A 27,755-nucleotide genomic window follows, 5' to 3' on the forward strand; every position below is an offset into this window, starting at 1 on the left:
TTTGCTGCAGCTCTGGTATCTGCCTCCACCTTTAAACAAGTTATTTCAAGTCATCCAACTACAGACTTTCCTCACTTTAAGGTGGCTTTCTGTGGAAGTATAAGCCCTCAGTTTCATGGACAAAATGTTCATCCTCTCTATTTGCACTGCAACTGCATCAAGGAATGCTGATTCTCAACCGAGCTGTGAAAAATTGATCAAAAGGAAAAGGAGTCTTACGAGAGAGGTGGATTAAAAATGGTTGAGCAGTTGCGAGTTTTTGACAACTACTCTAAGGTGTGAGTGTGTATGTAGCTTGGATAACAAAGCCAGCAATGGGGGAGAGATCACAAGACACAAGGGAGGAGAGCAAAATAATGCAAACTGCCATCACACTGTTTCTCCTCTCAGTTCCCTATACAGATGTCATACAATACCACATCATGCAAGGGATGTTTTAAAATGGCAAACAGGTATGTCTTTCTCCTACATGGGTTAACTTGCTTTAAAACTTTCCATTTTCTAGCTCATTTTTTAAAAATCCTTCAGTCATCTAAGTTTTAAGGCAAGACATTGCAGCCTTATTCTCAGGGCATGGCAGGTGGGAATGAAATGGTCACCCTTCATCAGCTTGTTTATAATCACAGAGCAGTGCTGCAGTTTGCTCTCATAGACCCTCTGGGACACTGCCTGTGCAAATCTGCAGTCCCTCGCCACACATACAGATGTGCTGAACGGTTATTTTAGATTCAAACACTGGCACAAGCTGTCAGTGATCTGTAATGATCATTTCACTAGAGGAGGGGGGGGGGCACAGCCTGCTGTTGAGATGGCAATACACAGACAGCCCAGGCCGAACACCTCTGCAGGCAAGACGCAGCACCAATCTGTACTACAGCATTAAACACAGATACGGTGAAACAAAGTTGTTATCAAAAGTGATCTGTTTGCGATAGTGTGAAAAATGAGGATGCAAGTTTATGTGCATTGAAAATGAAATATTCTGACACCTACATCGAAATGGATAAATGTGGGGGAACTGGCTTAACTCAGAATTCATCTCCCCCTTTAAATGCAGCTGCATGGCCATTATATTGCGCTCAATGCGACCTGCAGATTCATAAAACTTGAAAACCCCGCCTACTTGACAGCCAGCGTCTGTTTACGAAAAGTCACGGGAACAGCATGGAGCGAAAGGTACCTCACAGAAAATGTCATACGTTGCTGCCAACAGCGGGAACAGCAACCACGATCCTCACAATGTAGTCTGTCAAATTTGTCTTGTTTGTATTTTGATGCCTGCTGACATTGCAGCTTTGATTAGAAGCTTCTAGTTTTGTTGCTGTGGGACTTGGGGGAGAAAAAAAAAAAACGCGTGTGCCGGGAATATATCTGATTCAGTATTAACACCCATTCCGATTTAAAACAATGGCGAGGCGTAAAAGGCGCAACCTACTGAATTGTTGCACTTAAACCCAGCTTGGACCATATAGGAGCAGCTCCCCGGCTCCTGCGTTACAACAGGGAACCACAGGGCTGATAATAAAGAGGCAGTCGGAACGACATGGAAAGCCCGACCGAGAACCCTACCAGGGCTGCGGAATATTTGAAGGAGCTGAACAAGATCATCGAGACCCAGCAGGAGTTGCTGGAGAGGCAGAGGGGAAGGATAGAGGAGCTGGAGCAGCAAGTGTCCGACTTGTGCACGGAGAACGCCTGTCTGAAGGAGCAGTACCAGCGGCACCTGGCAACCTGCAGGCTGCTGCAGGCAGGCAGCAACAGCCTGGTCACTCTGGGAGCCATAAAGGAACATAGCACACAGGAAAAGTAAGATATAACATCCTCTGATGTTGTTTGATTAACATATTTCCTTCATATGTATTGATCAAAGTTGAAAATTGTACTTGATTCAAGTAATAATTGCTAAATCAGAGCCCAGATAGTCATATCCAACACTGCCACACAGTGATCCGCAGACTACTTTGATTCAGATGCTTATTTTCCTTTGAGTGATGCTTGCTGATGGAAAATGGGTCGCTCATTCATGGAAAGGGGAGATTTTTTGACCATATGTGTGGAAATATGCAGGGAGAGAATTGGTCCATAGCACCATAATAATGTGAGGGACAAATAGTTTGCCCAACTGCTTCATTTTCAGTCCATTTGTGTTTCATCTTCATTTTTCTTTTCATTGTGTGAATGTCAGTGTGAAAAAATAAAGCAAATCAAGTTCAGATTGAGATATGCTGTGTAAGATACACTGATAAAAATGTCCATGCAAAATACACCTCTTTAAGTGCTCAGTTTAACAAAAAAACCCCAAACAAACAAAAACAGGTCAAATAGAGCATCTGACGATTCTGCTTTGTCATCTTTGTTTGTAGTAGTTTGATATTTGTCAGGTTCTGTAACTTCAGCAGACTGAAGTCTAAATTGTGGATGTATCCTATATAGCCCTCAGTGGTCTTGAAAGTGGATTTCATGTGCATGGACAGGCACATTAATCCATGATATATGGAATGTAATAGCTGTAACCCCTGGGAAAAAGGAGCATACTCGGGATAGATCCATTATGCAATTATGTTTTAGGGCTGGCCCTTTCTGGAAGCAGTGGTTTAAGCTTCAGGCAGAGCAGAGCATGTAGTGCAGACGTACTGTAGTGGAGCATTATATCAGGAGTGCTGGTAAAGACCTTGATAGTCAGACACGCTGTCAGGATTACCCTCCCTGCACCCGCTCTTTGTTGAAGTTCACACTCTGTTGGCTATGTCTCCAAAATGCCTCAGCATGCAGACATTTAACTCCGCTTTTGACAGTCTGCTGGATCATGTGGTCGTGGTTGACCTTTGTCTCCGGGGGCGTGTTAGTGTCATGAAGATCAGTGGCAGCAAATCAATAATGATGACTCACGGACAGTATGTCTTTGCTGGCTTATAAAACCAGACTCATGAGATTGGGACATACTTTAACACTGACCTTTTGCGCATACCCTACATAAATTTCACTGTGGCGCTGTGGAGTATTCTGTCTGACTTCTCTGGAAAATCAGTCTGTCACCATCTCTCATTCTGTACCGTCACAGTGTCTGGACACTGTTTCACTCCAGCTCTGGTAGACTGGCACAGAGGTTACTGAGGAGCCTGTGAGTGCCCCAGTGGACCTGATGAAATATGACAGCTGTTAATAATGTAAAGTGTAGTTTATGGAGGATACATAAATGGACAATTAAAACAATGCAGTGGTCTTTAGAAAGACGGATTCTAAGATCTGCAAAGGTCATTTTAGCATAGAGAAAATGGGATTTAAAAAATCTGTACTGGGGAATTAAACTGTCTAACCATCCATTTTTTGCCACTTATCAAGGTCAGGGACACAATGGCAACAGACAACCAGAGGAGCCCACGTTTTTGGTTTTTCTGTGGGATTCCTAGAAATTCCCAGGCTGGGAGTCATCTCCTAATCTGCCTCTCTCTGCATACTTCCAAAGGGAGGTCTTAGGCTAAAAGCAATTTGAAGACATAATCTTGGGCTCTGGTGACTTGCGATTGACATTTATGATTTTTTGCCATGCTAGCGGCATCATGGCATGACTCTAAGGATGTCAGTAAGTCCACCACTTTGGTCCAGACTGAAATATCCCAACAACCATTGGATGGATGGATTATTAATCAAAAAGCAAATTTGTAATGCAGATGATGGTGAAGATTTTGCCAGTTTTAATGACCTCAGTCACCTAAAATCACCTCTCAATTTTTTTCTTTTTCTCATTTTTTCCTGCTTGTACCTGCAATTTTTTTTGGCCACTACCAGAGTTTGTGACTGTACTGAGGGTCAGAACAAATACTGACACATAGATGAGACCTTTTCTTTGTGGCATGTTCCCTCTTCCCCTCAATATACCCATCATATATATTTGTGAGAAGACATTCTGTCCTTACCTGAAAACAGATGTCTTTCGTTGTCTGTTAGACAACGATGGCTTCACATTTTTAACGCTCACCTCGACCACTTGCTGCAAAACACACAATACAAATTAGAGATCACATGTCATATCAACATCATCTGCAAACAGCAGATTCTAATGCTGTTTAAACAGACAAACTTCAGGCATCATCTTTGCCTCCCTATCCTGTTTAAGATCATTCACATTAGTGGAAACAAGGATATCCGGCTTCCAGTGACATGACAATCTTGAGGTTTTTTTTTTTTTTAACAGTATGCCAAGAATGTAGACACAGTTCTGTTTGAGCTGTCAAGCCTGTCCCGCTAACCATGGTGGTTGTCATTCCAGCTATGTAATCAGGAACTGACATGCACCTACTACTGTAAGGAAGAAGGTGAATGCGGTTACACAAAGTAACTGTCATGAACTGGCTGATGGGATGGGGGAAAGCAATCTGGGTCCTGAAGACCGTGATTTGGGATATTCTGCTATCCACAAAACACAAGTAGACAGGTTTAGCAAATAATCCTGAGCCCTCTTTTACCTGTGAAAGGGTAAAGTCAGACCTCAGATAGTTTGACATTTAGGTATATAGGCTTATTCACTTTCTTGCCAAGAATTAGAAGAGAAGATCAATACCACTCTCATGTCTGTACCCTAAATATGAAGCTGCAGCTGGGAGACAGTTAGCTTTAGCATAAAGACTGGAAATAGGGGGGAAAAACTAGCCGAGCTCCATCTAAAGGTAACAAAATCTGCATACCACCTCTGAAGCTCTTTTATTAACATGTTAATCTTGTTTGTTTAATATGTACCAAAACCAATGTGTAACAGAAGTCTTTATGCTAAGCTAACTGTCTGCTTGTAGCTTCATATTTAGTGTATCCCAAAAAACTTGTGTCCTTAAAAGTCTATATATTCCCCAAAGTAGAGCTGCAACTAATGACTATTTTCATTATCGACTGATGTGTTGATTATTTTCACAATCAATCAATTAGTTGTTTGGGCCATAAAATGGCAGAAAATGTCAAAAAGCTCAAGATGGCATCCTCAAATGTCTACTTTTGCCCTGACCAACAGTACACAACCCCAAAGATATTAGAAGAAGATTATAGAAGAAAATATTCACATTTAGTAAGGTGGAACCAGAGCATTTTAGCCTTTTTTTCTCTTAAAAAATGACTCAAAACAATTAATTGATTATCAAAATAGTTGGTGATTAATTTAATAGCTGGAAACTAATTGACTAATCATAACAGCTCTAACTTTAAGACCATGAGTTTTTGTGTTTTAGAAAAAAGATGTTTCATCATTTTCAGGAGTGTCCCGTCTACTATCGTAGCTATTCCAGGAAGCAAGCTCTGCCTTCCTGGAAGGCAGAGCTTGCAATTGTTTGGTAGAGCCTCCCTGTAATCCTCCTCCTTTTTCAAGATTGCATCACCACCTCTGTAGGTATCCAAACAAGACTGAAGAGACACATAGTGCCTTTCCATATCTCTATGCTAAGTGTATGGATCTGATTTGCTTTATTGATCCTTGAAGGGAAATTAGCAATGTTATGGTAGCTCCGTGCTGAAAGGACCCACTCAAGTTTGAACCCAGGACCATCTTGCTGTGAGGCAAGAATGGTAATTGCTGAGCTCATGCTGGGTGTTTTTTATAAGGAGAAAAAACAAGTTTGGTGAGGTGGTTGTGGGAAGAGGACCCAGTAAGCCTAAACTGTGTGTGTGTGTATTATATATATATATTCTCATTCCAAGTGACCTTACTTAAATTATTTTCCTGCTTTTGTAGTATTTTACCCCTTAGTTTAAATCCATTGTCTTTATACCAGTGTATGCAGGTTGTCATGTAATATGTAGTGCATTTATACTCACATTGTATTTTACCAAATACAGACATCTTTTAGTTTGCTTCCCTTTTCTTTTCAGTTCCTGAGTTTGTCCATGCAGGAGCCGTATAGTCTATTTGTATTAGATTGTTATTTTGAATACACCATGTGTGCTGTCAGTCCTCAGTTGGTACTGGATGTCATCAGTATAATGATCGAAAGAAAGGAAGGAAGGAAGGAAGGAAGGATGAAAAAAAACTCACAGTATAAAACAATCTTTTCTTTTTCTGTTCCAAAATAATATATAACATAAGTGACAGATGAAGAATTTCTCCTGCTGAATGATACATTAGATTGTTTGCTGCTAACTTGGGTTGTCTGCAAATGGAAGGCTTTTCCCTGTGTGTTGTTTGCACTATTTTTCCCTCTACCCTCTTTTAGAAGCAAAGTGCACAGAGCAAGAAATGTGATGCACCACTGATAGTGGAACCTGTGGTGCCAAGTCAACAGATTTCTCTGTGAACTCTGCAGGACAGGCTCCTGGCTAACGTTGTCGGTCAGGTTCTCAGGGTGTACGACTGCTGCACGGGTACTGAAAGTCCTCTTGGTGTGCACTGACCCTGATGTGGATCCATAAACTTGACCCACCTAGGTGATTGTAACCCCCAGGAGCTGGTTAAGCAGAATCCGCAGAGGGGAAGGTGGTTGCAGTGAGTTGGTGGACCAGTTTCTGTAAATGTAAAGCTAAAAAATCCACTCCTGTTTCACAGTTTCCTGACTTCAAGTTAACAGGTTGATGTAGTACGCAGGCGAGAATTAGCAATCACACACATATCAGGTTTCTTCTGTTCATGGCTCCTAAGTTGCCTGCCTTGTCAGCCCTTTAGTCCGACGGTATTTATGCTGACCCTATGCAGTTTTCTCTCCTAATGGTTGTTTTTAACAGCCTTCTACAGTTACTTGTATCCCTTGTGCTCACTTTGGAATTAAATGACAGGTAATACAAGATAGGGTTGCACATTTTTGCAGCACACATTGGTGATAAATGACTTAATCGTTTGAACAGACTTTGACCCAAAAGTGTCTGGTCTGTGTAGCCATGAAAAAAAACGTCACAAATGAGTCTCTGAATAAAACTAGAACGGTGGTCGTGTTAAATGTTTTTCTTGCATGATGCAGTGGAGGATGGTGGTTTAATCAGAGTAGATCCACCGTGATCTGATCCTTTCCTCTGGGGTTTAGAGCGGCATAGTGTCTGAAAGTACTTTCATTTCTTATCTGGGTGCTGCTGGATGCATCTGCCAGCCCACATTTAGCATTCAAACTTTGTTCCAGGCCCGGATAGCCAACTGACTGCGAACAACATTTGGGACGCTGACATGATCGTTGGACAGATAATGTCTTCATCCGCAGATGGCAAAGAGCTGATTTGTCATTTTCTGCCTTGTTTTAAGCTTTCAGTTAAACATTAAAAGTGTATTTAAAGTTAAATTTCCAGACTGAAAACTCTTGGTTTGGTAATTCACTACATTTTGCATCATATAAGACAGGATATTCATTTCTGTATTGCATATTCAGAGCAGTGTTATGTCTCAAATAAGTACTGCGTGGCAGTGGTGGTGGAGGTTTATTTATTTATTTATTTATTTTCAGGCAGTTGTTTGAATTCAGTATGAAACCCAGTGAGTAAAGGAGCATAAGTAATCTTGACTGATCAAATATTAATGAATAACATGACAAATCATCACTAACTCCAACTCTCTCCCTGTTAATGCTCTAATGGAGCTAATACAAATGTTTCAATTTTGATGAATGAGCAGCAAAGCTCTTGAGTTGTTGATTCTGCGCCAGACGTGGGCCCGGATTTGTGCCAAAACAAGGCTTGGTTACAATAAGATTTTCAGAAGGCAATATATATATATTTTGTAGAGTGTTTTACATTTATTGCACATATTTAGCTGCTACTGAACTGTTCAGTAATGGCTTTGACACTCAAGACGTGCAGTTGAATGTGTTTGACAAGGTAAAGCAGCAGCAGCAGGATTATGCAAACAGCTTTCTTATTAATGGAAAATTGTTTTTAGTTGTATTCTAGACAGTGATCTGATATTGCAATTTATTGTTATTTATGCCTGTTTGTAGCTGTTTTCGGGGCTTAGTTTTCAAAACTTGACAAAAATATGAATGTTGGTTGGTATGAATGTAATGTTGGATTTAATTTTTTGAGTCCCCCTGTTCTCAAAAATAAGTTTGGCATATTGTTACTTCACTTGGATGTTTGACCTTCACTGTGCAAAATGATGATGTGCAGAGTTTGGCACTAGAAGGCTGTTTTCACAATCATCTGCTAAAGGGGGAAAGTTTGTTTGCCTTAGTTAAACACTGACTTTGTTGACAGAAAATTATTGGCAACTAGTTTTTCTGATTAATCCTTTTGAGTCATTTTTAAAGTAAAAAGAGGCCAAAATTCTCTGGTTCAAGCTCATTAAATGTTTATATTTTCTGGTTTCTTTGATACTAAACTGAACATCTTTGGTTTGTGGACTATTATTTGAGACAAAACAAAAGATTTAAGGTTGCATCTTGGGCTTTGGTGATCACTTGGGCAGTGATTTACCATTTTCTGACAGTTAATTGAGAAAATAATCAACAGTTTAATTGATAATGAATATAATCATTAGTCGCAGCCCTGCTTACAAGCATAATTGTGTGACATCACACCTAGTTAGACAATAATAGTCCAATATGCAATTTGCATAAGTATGACATGGAAACTTGAAACCTCCAGTCTGCATACAGTGAAAATGGACTTTGTGTTTTGTCAGTGAGGGAGGAGGAGTAGATGTCATTTTTTTTTCGAATTTATTTTGTAATTTCTTTTTTTTGTCTTCAGGCACAAATTATTATCACAAACATTTATTTCCAAACATATGTGGAGTATTTTTATATGACATAAACATATCTGAAGGGGATATTTAAGCTTTATAGTTTATAAATACTCAGAAACTTGAGTAGTAAACAAATTAGTGTACAAATCAGCTGTTCAGCCTTATTAGTTGAATGAAGAAATGAATAATGATGAAGGAGATTATGAACAATTAATTTATTTATTCAAAGAAATTATTAAATTAAATTAAAAAAAACATGGTAATCATTTCATTGAAATAGTTTAGCTTTGTGGATAGATACGTGCTGTATTATGCTCAGGTATTTTAGTATATTTCATAAAACATTACAACATCAATCTTGTCTGAACACAGTACATCCCAGATGAGTCTGGAATCAAGCCAGAGGAGTTAATAGTCAGAAGAGTTAATCGATATATATTGAAGTATTTAATAAAGGTCCTTTTACATTGTCGATTTTATTCTATCCTGAATTATCTCTGTACAGTTGCTGTGGTTTTATATTGCCTTCTGTATTGGTTGCAGTGACTGTAAGTTGGCTTCTGTACTGTAATTTGCTGCCTAAGAAAACCTCAGCTGCCCCTACTAAGTCCATTGGATGGAGACTGTGGATTCGAGATTGGCAAGTTCATAAATAGTTCACCCCAAGCCAGCGTAACAGCTTTAGCATGTGTTTTGGGACCCCTCGGCAGGAAATGATAGTATGATGGAGAAAGCTGTTTCTTGTGGCTGGCGGCATCCACTCATTTACTCGGCGATCTGCTGAACAATCAGTGTGCCAAACCAAATTTACGAGCACAAGAACTCCCTCTTTCCAGCAAACCCCCCTCTAATGAAATACCCCTGCTAGATTAATGTCTATGTAGGGATGATTTGCATTCAGATCCACCTATAAATCTCAAGCAATGGCCAAAGAGCATTTGCAACTTGCACTCAAAATCAGCTGCAGGCTGCCTCCAGCTGTAATGAACTGTCCCTTTTCACATCACAGTGTGGTCGCAATCTTGCTGGAAGAAAGCCTTGCTCTGCTGACCTCTGGTTCCTCCAATCAGGACTATTAATACAGAGTTAAGGTTGGTTTGTGTCCTTTGATGTAGTTGGTTGTCCCTTCAAAAAGGATAATGATAGTTTTAATGACCAGCGTTACCTCTATCAAAAGGTGTTACTGGTAAAGGCCACACCAAGGGTGGGGTTGGGGGGATTTGTGCAACACAGGCAACTTAATCACATTTAAATCACCAAACTCGAGTACGGACAGCTGGCTCATTGTTAGTGTCTTTTAAAAAGCAAGAGATTAAGAAAAAGTTCTGCTATTAATTCCTGTGACATTTGATAATACTTGGAGGATAATGTGGCTTGATAGGAAATTTTTCAAAAGCAGAGCCTTGTGCAGAGCCCATTGGACTTTGAAAATAGGGGAGATTTTCTGGGACCCCACCTGACCATAATTTCTACGTGATGAAAAAGGTTTCCTCTCTTGGCTTCAGAGATCTAATCACCAGGGGCCTTTACTGCCTGCCCTGCTGTAATGTCAGAACAAAAAGGATTGGGTTAACGAGTTCAAAAAAGGAAGGTGATGATGATCACTGAAAGTAAAATGGTCTGGTGGATAGATCTCTGTGAGCACCCCTCTGAGTAACATCATTTTTCAGAAACCTGGGGAAAACAGAAGAGTTGACAGGTCTGGCTTCAGGGATGAACAACATCCTCCTGTAACTGAGGTGTGTTGATGGACATGTATGGCTTTAACTAAAGCCGCAGTCTGTGATCAGTGTTAAGCCATTGCATTGCAGTTCAGTTGATTCTATGGTTTTCATTTAAGTGTCAACTAATATAGCTGAACTGATTTGCAATAAAATTAGACTTTAAATGCAAATCCCTGATGCAAGCCCCCTTAATGATGTTAACGTTAGGGTGTACACTGATGTTGGATCAAGGTTCAATTCTTATCAATGTGGATAGTTCGACATTTGGGGAAACATGTTTATTCACTTCCTTGCACTCTCATATCTGTACAATAAATATAGGAGCTACAGTCAGCAACGTCGGTGACATTGCACTTTCAGGTACTTCTGTGTTGACTTTAGCCTCAAGAAGTGGCAGCTGCCTCTTGCCTTGGACAGAGCTAGATGTTTTCCTCCTGTTTCCAGTTACTAAGCTAAGCTAACCAGTGGCTAGCTGTAGCTTCATATTTACTGTACAGACACGATAGTGGTATTAATCTTCTCATCTAACTATGATTCCCAAAATGTCAGAACTGTTCCTTTTAATTTGATTGTAATAGAGAAGATGTGTTCCTTCTGATATTGCTGTTATGCTGTCAATCAAAGTTATCAGTTCTTCGTTGTTTACATTTGGGCTAAGTGTCATATATTTTTGACCAAATACCTCGATATTGATATTGCAACAATATTGTAGGGATGACTATTGGTGCTTTCACAAAATATTTACACAATGAGATTTTTGATAAATAATCATGAGTAATGTGGATATAATGACTAAGTGGTTAAAGGCAAATCATAGAACAGCTAGAACAGTCTTGTAAGTTCAGAAAATGATATCACTTTACTGTAATGTAGCCTTTAAGAGCAGGAAAAGACAACACTTACGCCATATCAGGATATCCAAAATGTAAGACAATATCTACTCAATATCATGATATTGATCTTGTATAGATATATTGCCCAGCCCTAGTTTACATACAGTAGGTGGTTTGTTCTTGGAAAAAGCAAACCATAAGTGGGACATGGACACATAAAACAGCAAAGGTAACTTCCTCACAAAGGCAAATATAACACTGTCTAAAACATTCTCAGTTTTTTCTGTTCTGTCAGTTTGTGAGTATTACACTGTATTCTGTAAAGGTGATACACACTTGTGCAGGGGGTAAATTGTGTTTACGTTTGCCCCCCTTTTACTTCAAGCTAGCTTCTTAGAATCCCTTTTATCATTACAATCTGTGATCAACACTAAAGCCGAGCACTTGGAGGGGCCACGAGGCCAAAGTACAGTCGCCTGTTCATTCTTTATTTCTTCACAGCTGAACCAATTATCTGCCTCGCAGCTGTCAAAACCAGCTGATGCAGCAGCGAAATCGAAGACAATTTGTAGCATAGTACCTGTGGAGAGCAGTTTGAAAGGCTGCCACTAGTTTTCTGCCAAGTGGGAGTGCAGTGTGTGTGTGTGTGTTTGTGTGTGTGTGTTTGTGTGTGTGTGTGTGTGTGTGTGTGTGTGTGTGTGTGTGTGTGTGTGTGTGTGTGTGTGTGTGTGTGTGTGTGTGTGTGTGTATAGCTGACGAGGTGGAGGCTGAGTCAACAGCTAAACACAGATGAGGAGCTACTGCTCACACATCTTCTTAGGCATCATGGGCCTTTGACAACCAATATTTGGGCTGAAATTTCTGAGATGCTGACTAACTGTGGGAAGTAGTTTGGAGTCATATAAACAATAGCGGTGCACAACATCACCTCTGCAGCTCTAATTCTGATTCTTGTGTCTGGTTTGTGTGGTTTCTAACATAGCTTGCATGTCTACCTTCAATAGGCTGAGAATGTCTTGCTGGTTCAACAGCTTGCATTGCTTTCTTCCACTCATAGGTGTTGAGCTATAATCTGTTTTTCCACTCTGGCTGCTGGTGTGCACTGCTGTATGTGTTCTGTGTAACCATGGACTTTACAAGAGATCCTGAGAGCTGATCTGAATCCAAGCAATATGTTCAGGAATGCAGCCAGAGTGAAAGTGAGATTACCTTGAATCCAGCTCTCTATGTTAGGTCAGGTGCTTGCTGGAGTCAAAGCTGGAAAAAAGGTCCAGTCTGACTTTTCAGCACAAACAAATAAGTTAAGGATCTGAGATATAAAAGCCAGATCCCAAAAAGATTGAGATCGTATTTACATTTGAAATACTGAGACCCAGTAGGAGTTTCATGTATTCCCATCCAAGATAACAAAATAATGTTTGCAGATTTCAGTCCAAGTTGCAACTTCAGATTTTAGAATTCACCTTACATATAGAGGACTGTCACGATAATTACGGTATTGACTTTCATACGATATATGGACATAACCTTGATCATTTTTGCTGACCTGGATATTGCACATTGTGTTTACATGCATGTTTGTTTACAGAGGAATGTCACCAGACTAAACAGCACAGCTTATTGTCTATCTACTTGAGGCAAATAATCTGTCTACCTGTTTCAGCAGGTTGTTTCTGGAACGTTTCAGCATTTTGATAAATCCACTTTTCTCTAATCACTGGAAAGGAAAAACCCAGTACATAGACGGCATCTTAGGGTACAGGAAACAAATGATTTACCGCTTGTTTTGAATATCATTTAGCAAGCTATGACAACAGAACACTCTGAGGGAACATTACTAAGTTGTTTCATGGTGATTTTAAGAGACCACATCTCCAAGAACCTGGAAAAAGTTGTCAATGATAGTGAGTGAATGCCTCGTGTCGTCCTTTTTCAACAGTAGTTTATGAGTTGGAACGGCACCTGAACCCTCAAACTGCAGTCAACAGAGGAATCACAGCTAATACTATCACCTACTGACATAACAGAGCATAACAGGACATAAAATGTACAACCTGAACAATACTAATGTGGTGGTCGTATTTGTTTTCTTTTTTAAGACAAACAGAAGTGTAGGCTATATGAACTATTTACCTCATAAAATCCCTTCCTGTGTGAGCATCACACGCACCTCGACAAATAAAAATGGCTCCTGACATTTCTAGAAACCCCAAAACTCTTCACTCCCACTAATGAACATATACTGGGGGTGTGTGGGATATATATGTAGGCTGCAGGTATGGTGTAAGTGAATAAGGTGAAGCTAGGTGTCCTGGCACCTCTTAAATAGGTAAGTATGGTATTTGAACCAGTTTTACCATGTTAAAATGACAATAATAGTTTATCGCAATTATTTCTGGGGCAATATATCGTCCAACAAAAGTAGTTATCATGACAGGCCTACTTGCATGCCTAAGCTGAAAGCGGCTAAGACAGATGAAATTTCCTCTAAAGGCTCATCAATAAAGGCTCTGCTCATGTGACAGTATATCATTTCTTAAAGGTCCAGTTCCTCTGCTGGTACATTTCATGCCCCTTGGCATTTGTCAAAATAATGTATTGACTTTTGGGCGATGTCAGAGGAGTAGATGATGAATAATCAAAGAGGATGACTGAGGCAAGTGGACTGTTTTGAGCAGTTTTTAGTGTGCAAGTGTGTGTCTGCCACCCTCCCCTTATGGAGGGGCAGACAGCCACGCACCAGTAACTCCTTAGAGATACATAATTTGACAGCACCATGAGAAGCAAACCAGTACAGAGGACTGGACTGACTCATTAGATCTGCTTAGCCAGACACATTTCTGCCTGTAATTAGTTGCTGATTAATACAGATCATTTAGGTCTCTGTAATATGGATGCCAGAAGTATGTAGCGCACAAAGGAGCCTAACTCATGATGAATGTCCTTCATTTATGCACTGGACTGAGAAGGAACATTCAACCAAGGGAAACAGACATAAAGTAAAGGCACACATGCATGCGCCTCATCAGAAAAGCAAGAGCTAAATCAGCTTCAAACGTTGAAATGCAGCATGCTTTATCCTGACTGCAGTGTTCTTTTAGAGAAAAAATTGATCTTATATAATACCGACAATAAATATGAAATACTCTACGAAAACGTAGAGCTTCACAGTGTTCCTCAGAGGAACCTGTCAGAGTGAGTGAGCTGTTATAGCCAACCACTGGTTCAAGTCATTGATCATTTGATGACGTTGTGAATGGAGGCAAAAGCCACAAAATTGCAAGAAGTGCTTTTCTGCTTTTGAAAGAACGTTTTGTAAATTCAATATTGTTTTCGGATGTGATTTATTTTTTTTTCATCACACCTTGAAGGAGTTTGTTTGCTAAAGCTTGAAGTGTTTCATGGCTGTCACGGTTCCCGCCGAATGACGAAGTGTATTCAGTAAAGCCAATAACTGTTTGAGGTAACTTTGGAAATAACTCCAGGCTAAGCAGTTCAGTTAAGGACTCAGTAAAGTTCATATTGGAATTCCCACTGTTTGCTTCCTCAAGTGTAGTTAAAGATGAAGTTAGGGCTGCATGTCCTGATTTTCTAGTTGAAAGACGGTAAAAAAAAATCTTAGGAGCAAGGAAGTTTAAATTATAATAAGAGAAACATGTAACATGACAAAGTTGTGCATGCGAGCAATATATTGTAATCTCATGTTCAAACACACTATGAAAACCTTCTTACTTGGAAAGTGTGTCATCAGTCACACACCTTGGACAACCTGTAATTACCTCTGATTTTCATTTGAATTCAGGAAAGGAAATAGCCACATATGTATTTCCTTTATTGCCTCAGCACTCTGTTTTTTTTCTTATTGCCACAATAAGAGAGGTAATGTGATGAAGTGCTAGAAGCCATTTCTTCAAGGCTTAACCCTACTCAATATTTTACAGGGAAAAACAAATAATGGGTTTATAATTACATTGAAGCAGGTCTTTCCTGAAAGAAGTGAGGAAAGTATAACAGCTCTAGGGGAAAGTGTCCAAACCGTTATGATACGTGGTACTGTATTTGAAAGTACAGAAAATATTAGACCAGAAAAAAAATAGGCTGCATGAACAGCGAGATGTTGTGTGAATCTTTGCAGCTGTTCAGTAGATGGTGTTCTAGTTCATTTGAAGCAAGGCAGGGAGCTATGATTAAATGAGCAGACTTGTGCATTATGGCAGTCGTGTCCAGTTGCACTTACTCTTGCAGAAAGGCAGATTGATAAACTCTGAGTCAGCATTTTTTTTTGCACTGGGGTGTGCCCTCTGTCCGTTTCCTCCCGCACAACAGGAAACAGGCTGTCCTTACTGCAACAGAGTCTGTATCCGAGCCACAGGAAAAAAAAAGAGTACAGACAAACACACATACATTGGACGTACACACATATACATACATGTAAACTGAGGTACATAACAGGTTGGAGACAGTAGCATGACAGTGGAGACAGATTTTGTTCAAGGAAGTAGCTGGGTTGAAGTCTTGATTCTGCCACCGGAGATTTGGCTTCTCTGTGGGCCACCGTGGGAGAAACCAATTGCACAGCTTGTGGAGGTCTTCCTGTGGAATGATACCTCCAATGGGATTTTGCATTTCATGCATTATTTAAAAGGCTTTTGGAATGCAACTGAATGAACCTCAATCGCCAGTGTTTCTGCGCAGTGCAGAAGAAAAATAGTTCAACTTGCATTCTAACTTCCATGCACGTATCCATCAACATAAGGATGATGGATTCTGCTTAGATAAGGCAGTAAAATGTGGAATTCATTCATTTTATGACTTGACAAATGAGCTTTGTCTAGGCTGCAAGTGGATTTAATTAATACTACAGGCTATCTGTCTGATACGATAATACATTCTGAAAGAGCTGTTTGACTTTGTCTTTGTCAGTTTTACCAAAAGTGTTACCATTTACTTCAAATCAAATAGGTACAACTGCTTTGTAAAATGTTAATAACGGTTCAGAAGGAGGTATATCGATTTCATTTCACCCAAAAAAGCGAATCATGCAAATTGCAGCAATGCACGTATTACAGATTTCATGAAAAGGAGATAGATAAGAGTAAAAGTATCTGTTGTCACCCACAGCTTTAGCAAGCCAGTGGTTCAGTAATGGAGGCCATAAAGTGATGAAGTTCCACTTGAATACAAATGACTGATGGTGTCTCACACTGCGTAAGATGTAGCAGTCTGTCCATCTGTCTTCTGCACAAGTGTGACAGTCTGAAGAATGCACTAAAAAGAATCTTTTCCTGACTCATAATTCGTAGATTATCATTAGTATAATTATTGGTAGTAGTAGTAGTTTGCAGTGGTATTTCTGCAGGACAGAGGAGCTGTCCAGGGTTCTGACCACGTCTGCCTTACTGTGGTTTTTATTCTGAGGATGTCAGAACTGCATCGCTGGGTGAGAATCAGCTTAAAAAGCGGACATAATATTCAGCAAAAGATTTGTGAAAAATGGTTTTGGTTTGGTCATCTTTTTCAGTGATGCATTGTATACACAGCAATCGATAGCTTCAGTAATTGGCATTGGATCTGGACTGCAGCATGTGTGTCAATGAATCTCATCCTACCACTGCATTATATTGACCCAGCTCTAGTTTTCACCTCAACCTAATTCCACAGTCACAATGGGGCTTGTTCTAATGAAAACACCACCCTTTGTGCTGTGCTTTGTGGAATAATTAAAGGATATCTTTGCTGATATTTGCTGAAGCAGATCTTTAGGTAATGTAAAAAAAAAATCTGGGGTAAGAAGAAGTTTACAAAGCCAACAGAAAAGAAGACAGATAAGTAATGTAACTAAGAATGAGGGTGGGGTGGGGGGGATCACTCAGCCAACAGAGAATTGGCTGCAGCATGATGCAATAAAGAGGATCATTACTTCCTCAAGCCAACTCAACTAAAAGCTGAACAGTACACCCCTTCAAAGTAGAACCTTTGCAGCTATAGTACCTAATGGTATGGTCAGTCACTGTACTGTCTTTTTCACTGTGATTACATCATTGTTTTCTCCATGTGGAAAGTGAAAAGAGGCAACAAGGGGACTCATAAATTTGCCCAGATGCAGCCATGCAGTTGCTTTATTGCCCCTTAGCGCTGCGGTTCACAGAACAGGCTACATTTTATTTCTGTGGTGTGAGGACTACTTTGCTTTCCATTGGGATGCCATTTACTGGTGTCTGTTTCAAAAAGTGCCCATGAAATTTCATGACAGAAATAGAGAGTGCCGTGTATAACAGGAAATACATGGTCACACATATGGGGCCAAAGATACATTAGGCTGATGGTTTGATGTTTCCTGGATACCTGATCTCTTCAGTTTAAAGATGTTTATTGTAAAGTTTGTCCCCAAAATATCTTTATATATCCATGTTAAGTGAGCTTTACGCTTGAAATATTTCAGCACTATTAAATCAATACTTTATTACACTTACGCAATGTAATACGGCTTTTTCACAGCAGACATTTTGACTTAGTAGGAAAAGCACAGATGTTACTAATAACACTAGCAATGGCTCTGTTAATATCCAAGTGTCCCAGTGAGACAGTGGGACAGTGAGCCAGCAGGCACAATAAAGTTAGGAGGAACTGAAGAAGGTTTTTCCCTATTCTGATTTCCTGTTTCAAATTTTCTTTTAATGATATCCTCAATATTACCTAACATATAAACACTAGACTCAGGTGTCATCAAAGGCAATGTAACAAACCTATAGGTTTATGTTATGACTATTAGTTTTAATGATTTCAGCTACTTCTCTGAGAAAGGATGTTTTGTCCATCAGTTTGACAACTCTATCAATACTCATGAGCCTTGACCATTGTTGCTATGGAGAAGAAGCTAGTCAGTCGATGCACACATCCACAATTGACCCTGAATCTGAAAATGAATTAAAAAATAGTGTAATATTTAGCTTAGTTGGTGATTGAATGTTTCATACCAAAAATGCACCTCAGGAGTTGCAGTAGAGTTTTACCCATTTATGTTTTCACGTACACAGACTCATACATTCGACTTTTTACGAAAGAACCAGGTATTTTCTAACACAGTTGTTCATGTTTTGTACTGTTGATTCACCCGGGAGAATTACATGTCCATCAAAGCCTTTGAAGTGCTCCAACTATAAATTACATCATTAAAATTGCTAATGGAGAAATTGAATGGGACTTTAGGAACTAGGGGCACCGAAAATACCTCCTCCCACTTCAGACCTCAATACCAGGACCCTGAAACTGAAGCAGCTAAATGGAATTCAGCTATCAGTAATTTTATTTCACCTTTGCTTTTCCTACTGAGAGATCTCCTGTGAAAAAGGCCCATTCAATAGTAACATTTGAGAGATGTTTTTCATGTTTTGCCCACTATGGTTTCTCACATAAGAGGGAAAAATGATAGAAACTTCAAAAGACCATAGAGTTTAATCAACACCAAACCCAAAAAAAAAGGCTTTTTGTATCAGCAAGAACAAATGCTGTATTTATAATAGACACTTGGCAGAGGAGACATTTTTGACACACCCAGTGGAGTGTGAATGTACAATTTTGTATATGCCACATCCACAGTAAGTTGTAGCTCGACTTTAAAGTGTGAAGATTGATCTGTTTTAGAGTGTAGCACCCCTCAGTGCCAAACAGCTAAAGTTGGCTGCTGTAGTGCAGTTGCTGATTCAAGTGATGGTGGTCGGTGAGGCGTTTTATGATACTGTGCATGTATTTAGCTGCATTACTGACATACTGCAGCACCCTTGTTTCCAAATGCACAACAAAATCATTGAACCAGTGTTTTTCTGTCTTCCAGGTCTGAATGTGACACTGCCAGAATGGTCAGGTACAGTATATCCAACTGCTCTAATAAGCTACTCTGTCATGTGTGTATCTGTGGCTACATCTGCCTGAATATTTGAATATAAATCCTGTGCCTTTTGTGGGAGAAAAAGACTTTGGTGAAGACATGGTGTTATGTAAGTCTTTTTGATTTGAGAGAGTGAAGCTGAGTAGCCAAGGATTATGGTGATAGCCAGAGTGAGTGGTTTTTCTCTGTCTGAAGGGTTGTGGCAGGCCTGATGTGGTGCCTGCTATTGGTGTTTGTGGATATTACAGTGTGCAGGAGATGATTGGAGTTTATATCAAGGCGGTCCAAGGTCACATTCCACTGTTGTTAGCTTGGTCGCTGTGTGTGTGCGAACTTAAGTGGCTGGAGATTTGTGGAGTGTTAAAATTTGGCCTGATTTAAAACTATCATGTGAATCTATCATTGCCGTGAATACAGCAAAGAAATATGGCTTACATGTTGAGAGTAGATGGGCTTCTCTCTCTGGTAGACACACACTCTTTATCTGTAGCATCTCTATTTACAGGTGCCTCGCTGTGGGATCCAAACTCTTCCTCTGCCTCTGTAGCACTGTGTATTAAGCACCCAACAGTGTCTAGACAAGTTGAATAGAGCGTAGTGGAGCCCATGCATAAGTGAAAATTTTCCAGGCCATGTCTGTTCTTTCCTTAGGTACTCTACTCACTGTATGCGCTCCCCAGGCCGCTTTTCTTCTGCTCTAAATGTCCCATTACGAATTTGAAGCAAATCCAGAGGGGACATAGCCTGGAGATGTATGCCAGTCTTTGTTTTTGTACCATCTCACTAAATGTGTGTGCATGCAAGTGTGTGTGCATGTGTTTGTGAGATTTGTATGTGAAGTTTGTCTGCCACTCAGTAGCATCCTCACCAACGTTAGTGTGCCAGAGGACAAAAACATCAGCATAGAAAATAGGTTATATCGCAACTTAAAATGCATTGTATAATAGTGTTTTAGGTATTAATTTCACTCAAAATATTAAAATGCTATAATGAGTTTTATTTGATGTTTTAGAGTGTTTTAATTACAGTGCTTGTGGACAATAGAGAGATTTTCTGAAATAACAATTTGGTGTTCAGTAATGTAAGCCATGAAGTGTTTCACACTCTGTAATGTTTTTTTTAAGCTCACACACCTCTGTAGACTCTGTAGCATCACAGAAAGTATTTAAACATTGTCAAAGACAGAGAAAGTGTTGGTTTCCACTTTTTTTCACCTTTGAAATTTGACCCTTTTGGGCTTCATATTGTGGCCCAGTGTATAGTGCAATACAGTATATTAATATTTGTTGTTTATTGTCTTTTATCATTATCCTAACACTAGAATGATCAATCATCAGAGTTAATAATTTTTTTATTACATTTCTGGAATACTCGTGATTCCCCCCCAGGCCTGTTTAATGAACATTACTGGGGTAATGGTTTTCCATACCGTAACACATATGTGATGTGTATATACTAATATCAAGAGAGGGTCCTCTGGTTATTGTTATTTATTTTTTCCATGAAGTTCAGTTCTAGCGAGTGCTGCAGCTGCTGATGGTGGGATCTTAAAAGCATAGCAATAGAAATGAGGACAAGGCTTCAGAGGCAAACAATCCCGTCTCGCCAAATTGATGCTTTGATGTGGTTGGAAACCTCCCAAATGGCAGCCGCCATCCTCATGCATTTCTTGGTTGTGAATTTGGCCACAGTTCCTCGAATTGTCCCCTCATTAATATAAAACCGGTGTGCCAAGACTGTTATAGTGCTACTGTATAAGCTGAGCTTCAGCCTTCATCTGCACATTTTTACTAGCACGTTTTGGACTATGTGACCTGTTGGCAGCTGCAGACAAAATGCAAAATCCGTGACATTTCTGAGTTAAATTGATTGCTGACTTCTGCTCCGCTGTGAGCAATAGACATGATGGCACTGATCCTGCAGATCAGAGGAAAGCCTCAAGAGCAGCTCATTTCCCTGCAGTGGTGATAGTGATGTTAAAGTGCTCAACATTTGGCACACCTGCTTCAAGTTAGCAAGATGGACATGTAAATTTGAATGGATGTACAGTGATTGTAAAACTATTTTAAAAAGAGAAATAATAAAATACATGAATAAAGGTGTAAATAAAGAATAATAAAAAGAAGTGAATAAATTAATCCATCAGTAAACCAATTTTTAAAGCAGCTAGTTAAAAAATGCATTATGTAATTGGACAACACTGAGTGTTAGTGAAATACTTCACAGATAAATCAGGTCAATAATTACATTCAAAGACAAGACAAGACTCAGTCTACAGCCATGCTAGCAGCTGTCTACTTAGGCACTGCAGTACTTTGTATTAGATGCTAATATCAACATGCTAACAAGCTAACAATGACAGTGTAAGCATGCTTGCAGCTGTAACATCAATAATCATGCTAACATTTTCTAATTAGCATGAAACAGAAAGTATGGCTGAGAGAATGTCATTAGTTTTACAGGTATTTGGATATAAACCAAAGTACTGTACACATTAAAATGCTGACTTCATGATGGTGTTAGACATGAATTTAAGGGGTCACAAATTTCATGGTAATCCGTCCAACAGTTGTTGAGACATTTCACTAAAAAAAATCACAAATGTCAGCCTCATTGTGGCGCTGGAGGAAAAGTCAGAGGATCACCAAAGTCACTAGAACACATCCTATGGGAGCCACAAATGTCTGTACATAATGTTGTTCCATTTCACCGAGTAGATGATGAGATACTTTACTGGATAAGTGAAAACTTTCACCTGCTGGTCGTGCAAGATTAACAATCAGGGGATTCATCTGGGGACCATGAATATCTGTACATAAATTCATGGCAAGCCATCCAACTAACCAGATTCACGCTGCTATTATGGCTTAAAATAAATGTATTAAAATTTAATAGTGGTTTAGTCCAGTGATTCTCAGCCTCGGGGCTGGTGCCCCTCCAAAGGATCACAAGATAAATCTGAGGAGTTGTAAGATGATTAATGGGGTAAAAAAAAGTTCTGCCACAGAAACTTGTCATCTTTTTTGGGAAACATTTGATAATCTTACTCCTTTGAACCTTGAACAGTTATTGAAATTAAAGCATCTGGGAAGTTTAGAAACAAAATCTCTTTCTCTTTCTCTTTTGTGGAACTGCTGACAACTTTAGTCGCCCCCTTTTTGTAAAGGATCCCAAACAAAACAGATTTTGAACCAGTCATTGAATCTTAAACAGTGTATTTTATCAGGAGCTAATAATAATATATCTATTATATATAATGTATCAATTAGTACCTACTTAAATGGGAGATTCTAAAATCAATATGACAATACAGTTTAACAAATAGAGTAAATAGCTAAATTCACAAATAAACGTAATGCTACAGCTTTAAAAGGTAAAAAAAAAGGGGCATTTTAAAATAAATATTTTAAGTCAATAGTTTTGTTCACCACTCGCTTTTCAATTTGCTAAACTCATTATTATTTATATTACACTGTGGGGCTTCGTTTGGCTAAACTCAGCTAATCAGTTAGATATGTGGAAAGCACTTTCATTGGCTATAATACTTCATAGTTTCAAATGCACCCACCACCACAAGACCAGTTGATAAAGGAAATTAGAGCAAAGTGGTTCCACAACAAAGCCTTAATCACAACATACTATAGAAAACAGGCTCATCTGCATTCAAAATATACTACCAATTACCAGACGCAAGTGCAGCGTGTCCCATATACATGAATGAATTTTGATCCTTCTCCAGCACTGTTATGTAGCTAGTTCCACTACACTCCTCCCTATAGACAACGGAGCAGTTAGCCTCTCAACTTGTTAAAACTTGCTGTGTGCTACTGCCTGTAATACTTTCCCCCAGACATATGTGGATATAGTGCAAGCATCTCAGTGTAAATATTCAGTAGCATCTTTTTTAAAGTGAAGCAGCAGCCAGTTTCAAATTGCTGCGACCATTACTGTGAATTCCTCTATCAGTCACATGGTTTATCTTGGCTCCGAGTTCTCTTTTGTATTGGAGCTCAAAGCTGTTTTTGAAATCAGTAGAACTGCCAACACAGCACTTTGCTGACAACACACAGCAGACTTACAGTCACACTTAACATCTTACAGTCACACTTACATCTCTCACCCTGTTAATGTGCCACACCATGACATGAGTGAGCCTGGTTGTTTTAAAATTTTGTGTGTTACATGGCTTGGTAGGTTTCATTATCATTAATAATGGAAAAGCCACTGAACTTGGCACTGGCGCTATAAATAAATAAGCCCTGCACCCGAAGGATTGCTTTGGACTGGTTTGATAGAAGTTTGAGTGTGTGTTTGCGCGTGTGTGGAGAGAGAGAGAGAGAGAGAGAGAGAGAGACAGGCCCTATCAGTGATAGGGGATTACTCATACACAATCCGTGGCTAATGAGAGAGGAATAACAACATGGCAGTGTTTAATTGGTCTGCTGTTCTGTAATAAGAATGGATGGCTTCATTTAGATGTGATTAGAACCTGGATGAGATAGGCAGGCAGGCAGGCGCTCAACGGCCTCAATGACCTGCTTTTATTGGATTGTTCTTCAGTGAATGTCTGATGATAAGACGTTCTCTCACTCCCTGATGCACTTTTGTGCCGCAGTCATTCATAAACCCAGACCGGCACACAGCAATAGCTGAGGAGTAGGCTCTTATCTATCACTGAATAGTTTTTGAGTCTATTTGTGCTCATGTTATTTATAACTGTTTACCTGTGTTTACCTGGTGAGCTCATGTATTGTGGTGGATGGTAGTTGTTTTATCTGGAGTGTCTGACAACTGAAAGGCTAATTGAAACTTCATATTGTTTGAGATAGTGATTGTTTTTTTTTTAATGAACATGTTTGGTCTGACACATATGAAGGCCAGAGAACTGCAGTATAGTGAGTGACTGGAGGTATTCTACAAAGCCTTGGCACGGTGTGTGGCTTTTATTTCCCAGAAATTCTCCATAGAGAGTTGGGGGAAACAGAGAGGCACGGATTATAAAGATCTCCCATTATTACAGAGATGACAATGAAAAGAATAAAGCTTTGCTGGGCTGTTTTTGTAGGAGGTCAAAATCTCTCTTAGAGTGTCTCTCCAAAGAACACCAGTAAATAAAGTGCTTCCATTCAATTTAAACATTAATTCTGGCCAACTTGTTGTTGTTTTTAGTGCAAAAGTCATGTGGGTTCATTTGCAATGACACGCCAGAGGAATTAACATACAATTTAAATAGAAGCAGTGCTGAAGAGACTGCACTTCGTTTGCTTCTAACAGATGAAGTGTTTGCTCAAATGGCTGTGGAGCTTGAAAGCAGGACATTTTTCTAAAACAGCACAATGCGGAGACTGAACTGCACTTAATTCACTTGGAAATCTAACCTAAAAAGAGCTGGCCCGTCCTCGGGTGCAGTGACAGCATGTATCAGGGCAGCTGAACTGATATTTGTCTGCAGGGACGAGAGGTGACAGTGCTGTGTTTCACTATTCATCTAGTGCTGTCTCTCACCCTCAGCCGGCGCTCTCCGCAGGGATCACACGAGCCTATCGTCTTCTCTCGTCTCCTTCAACATCTCTTGTTGCCATGGAGAGCGATGCTCAACTTCAATGGGTAGGACACCGAGCCTGCAGTCTTCGTCCTTGTGCGAGTCCCTTTTTGACAGAGAAAACGAGATTTCAGGTCTCAATCGGGCATTGTTCTGAAAACACTCCTTTCCACGGGAATTAAACAGAACGCAGAATTCGTGTGTAAAGAAAGCAATGACAATGAATTATATGTTTTTAAAGACATAGAACATCTCTCCCTAGTGGAGAAGAGCTGCTATGTTTTTGTGAGCAGTGGTTGTTGGTGCATCAGTCATTGCACTGACAGGTCTGCGACAGGGTCTGATTGTTTGACTCTACAGCACAATCAGAGTAACTAATGGAAAGCAGGAAGAAATTTGAGACTAATTCAAGGTTCAGAGCTCCCAACTCAGCCAGAGCAGAGACATTAGCATTTCTTGAATTAATAATTCATTATGCCGAAACAGCAGCAAATGGCAGCAGCTATGACACAATAAGCCATTGATATTACTCAGGGCCTCATACAGAGGCTGAGTACAAGCTGTGCTTAAGAATGAAGGATACTTGTGTTTTTGTTAAAAATGCTTTTTTAAAAAAATGCATGGCTGTGAATCGAAGGAAATGGAGTCTAATGTAATGTTATTTTGTTTATGGTTTTATTTCTCTGACAATTAGAAATCATTCCTTCAGCATATGCGCATGAAAAATGGGTAAAAAATGAAATTGGCAGCTATGACTATGATCATTACATGGTTGATGACGTTCTGTATCGAGCCAGATGTGGCTTTATGTTTTTGATGAAGACCTCATCCCCTGAGAAAGATGGGGAGTCTGTTGGTGTTTGACTGCAAGTTGACAGGCTGAGAAATGTGCCTGGCCTGTCTGCGACAAGCAGCCCAAAGGTGGCACGGATCAGTGAAAACCGTAACAAACAACAGATGAGAGAGAGAGTGAAATAGTTTTTTGTGGAAATGGTATCCAGTGAAAGGAGATGAGAAATGTCAGCGCAATGATCAGTAGAGGACAAAACTGCTTTTACTGCAGTACACCGAGCACAAACTATGACACCACAAAGGAACCTGTGTGTAATCATATTCTTTTTTTTTTGATTGTCCAGGTTGTGTTCTTCTCTGGTTGAAATTGTAACATGTTCACATTTCTTGAGCATGCTGCGATTACACTGTGCAGTATAAAGCTAAACAAAGGGATACGCCTTTTATTTCATTGTGCCTGCCAATGCCACCGGTTACAAAGTCAAAAATAGAAATGGAAGTGTATGTGATGCCCTTGAATGTGTGGATTGATTAGAAAAAAACTGCTTATCTGGTGTGTTCACATGATGGAAAGCTCCAACCTTCAGGAGTTTACAATGACTTCAGAACAGCATTATATTACATAAGTCATACAATTGTGGCAAGTATTTCTAGTACTGTTTATTAAACGTATAAACATATTAGGTAATATATTTTAATTATACACAAAGTACATGGTTAAAAAGTCTGCCATTAGTACAAAAAAGTTAAATACAACTCAATGGTGTCTCAAAATTTCAGTCAAGTATGTGTTAAGTTGTACTACTTATGTGTCATTAATAGGATTGCAACTAACAATTCTATTTATTATTGATTAATTTGCAGATTATTTTCTTGAACAATTGATTCATCGTTTGGTCTATAAAATGTCAGAAAATAGTGAAAAATTACTGTTTTAATTTTTACAGAGTCAAAGACGATGTCTTCAGATGTCGTGTTTTCTCCGATCAAGAGTCCAAAACCCAAAGATATCTAGTTTACTATCATGTATGACAATGAAAAGCAAAAAGCTGAAACCAAATCCTTGGCATTTTTGCTTAAACCTGCAGTGCAGAACTTTTGCATATAAATGAAATAAATGAACGTTACATTCAAGCTCTTGCCAAATGAGTTCACACAATGCTGATTAAACCTATCACTGCCAGATAAATCTCTCTGTATTTCACAATATACTGGAGTTTTCTGGTGTTGGGTTTGACATTCACGTGCTGGATGGATGAATGCATACTGCTCACGCTCTATGGGCAGAGCTTTCTGCTAACTTGAATGGGGATAATATAATTCAATCGCGTGGCTCTTCTAGACTTTCCAAATGTTATCGGACTGAATGGATCAAATTCTGACAGTGAGATGACTCATTTCGTGGGGGTTGTGTGACACTCAAAACAATTCATCCACCATTTTACAGCCGTAACAATAGCAATGGAGTGGGCTTCGGTGGCCTTTAACGTAGGCGCGTGTCGACAGTGTGTTTTGTAATTACTCTCATTGCTAGAAGGGGGAGACAAAAGTCCTGCACTGTAGCTTTAAAGATCCCCTCCAGACATGTTTGAAAACATATACATTTCCTCTGCTTTGAATAATAATTTGTGTCTGATATGGTTTTTCAACAAATAAGGTAAATTATCATAATAGAAATTCTTAATATGACATCTACTATTTCTACCTCCATTAAAAATCCAGAAACTATGAACATGCAAATATTGTTAACTTTAAAACTTTAACTGCTGGACAAAGATGTCCAAGTCCACTCTCAGTGTATGTGCGCTGGAGGCTTCAAATTTCCACATCATACGTATAAAAGTTGCATACTGGCGCCAAATTAGTTGTGATGTCACAAATTCCACTTGTAGGTACAGGCCTTAAACTGAAACTTAAAGTAAGCACAGAGAAACTTTCCCCCCTCAGCAGATGAATGTGGAAACAGCCCTCTAGTGTCAAACTCTGCACTTGCATCATTCTGCACAGTGAAGGTCAAACATCCAATTGAAGTACAGTACCAGTCAAAAGTTTGGAAACACCTTCCCATTTCTCTTGAATGAGAAAGTGAGTCCAAACTTTTGACTGGTACTGTAATAATAAGCAAAATATTTTTGAGTGAAGGGGGACTTTAAAATGACTAAAATTATTTGTATAATCGATGTAGCTGTGGTCATTAAATACATGAGTAAAAATTTTAAAAAATCACATGAGAAAATGGGATGAAATTTTAAATTTAAAACTTAAAAAAGCATTGAAGATTTGTCTAGTTAACTTCTCAGTAGAGGAGATTGTTTCTGATGTAACATAAATGCAC

General features: G+C 39.4%; 1 protein-coding gene across 3 annotated transcripts in view; it reads left to right on the forward strand.

Moving 5' to 3' along the window:
• Positions 1 to 1,132: 1,132 nt before the first annotated feature.
• LOC122981895 (IQ motif and SEC7 domain-containing protein 1-like) overlaps positions 1,133 to 27,755 on the forward strand; it is a 97,407-nt gene continuing 70,784 nt past the window's right edge. Inside the window, exons 1-2 of one of the 3 annotated variants that reach the window (XM_044350714.1) lie at positions 1,133 to 1,806; positions 19,033 to 19,062. In XM_044350714.1, coding sequence (XP_044206649.1) covers positions 1,544 to 1,806; positions 19,033 to 19,062 — 293 coding nt within the window. In that variant the 5' untranslated portion in view covers positions 1,133 to 1,543. The remainder of the gene's footprint in view (positions 1,807 to 19,032; positions 19,063 to 27,755) is intronic. The other 2 variants (XM_044350704.1, XM_044350705.1) reach the window with 2 other exon arrangements.

The sequence above is a fragment of the Thunnus albacares genome, chromosome 5, assembly GCF_914725855.1.
Source record: "Thunnus albacares chromosome 5, fThuAlb1.1, whole genome shotgun sequence".
NCBI lineage: Eukaryota > Metazoa > Chordata > Actinopteri > Scombriformes > Scombridae > Thunnus > Thunnus albacares.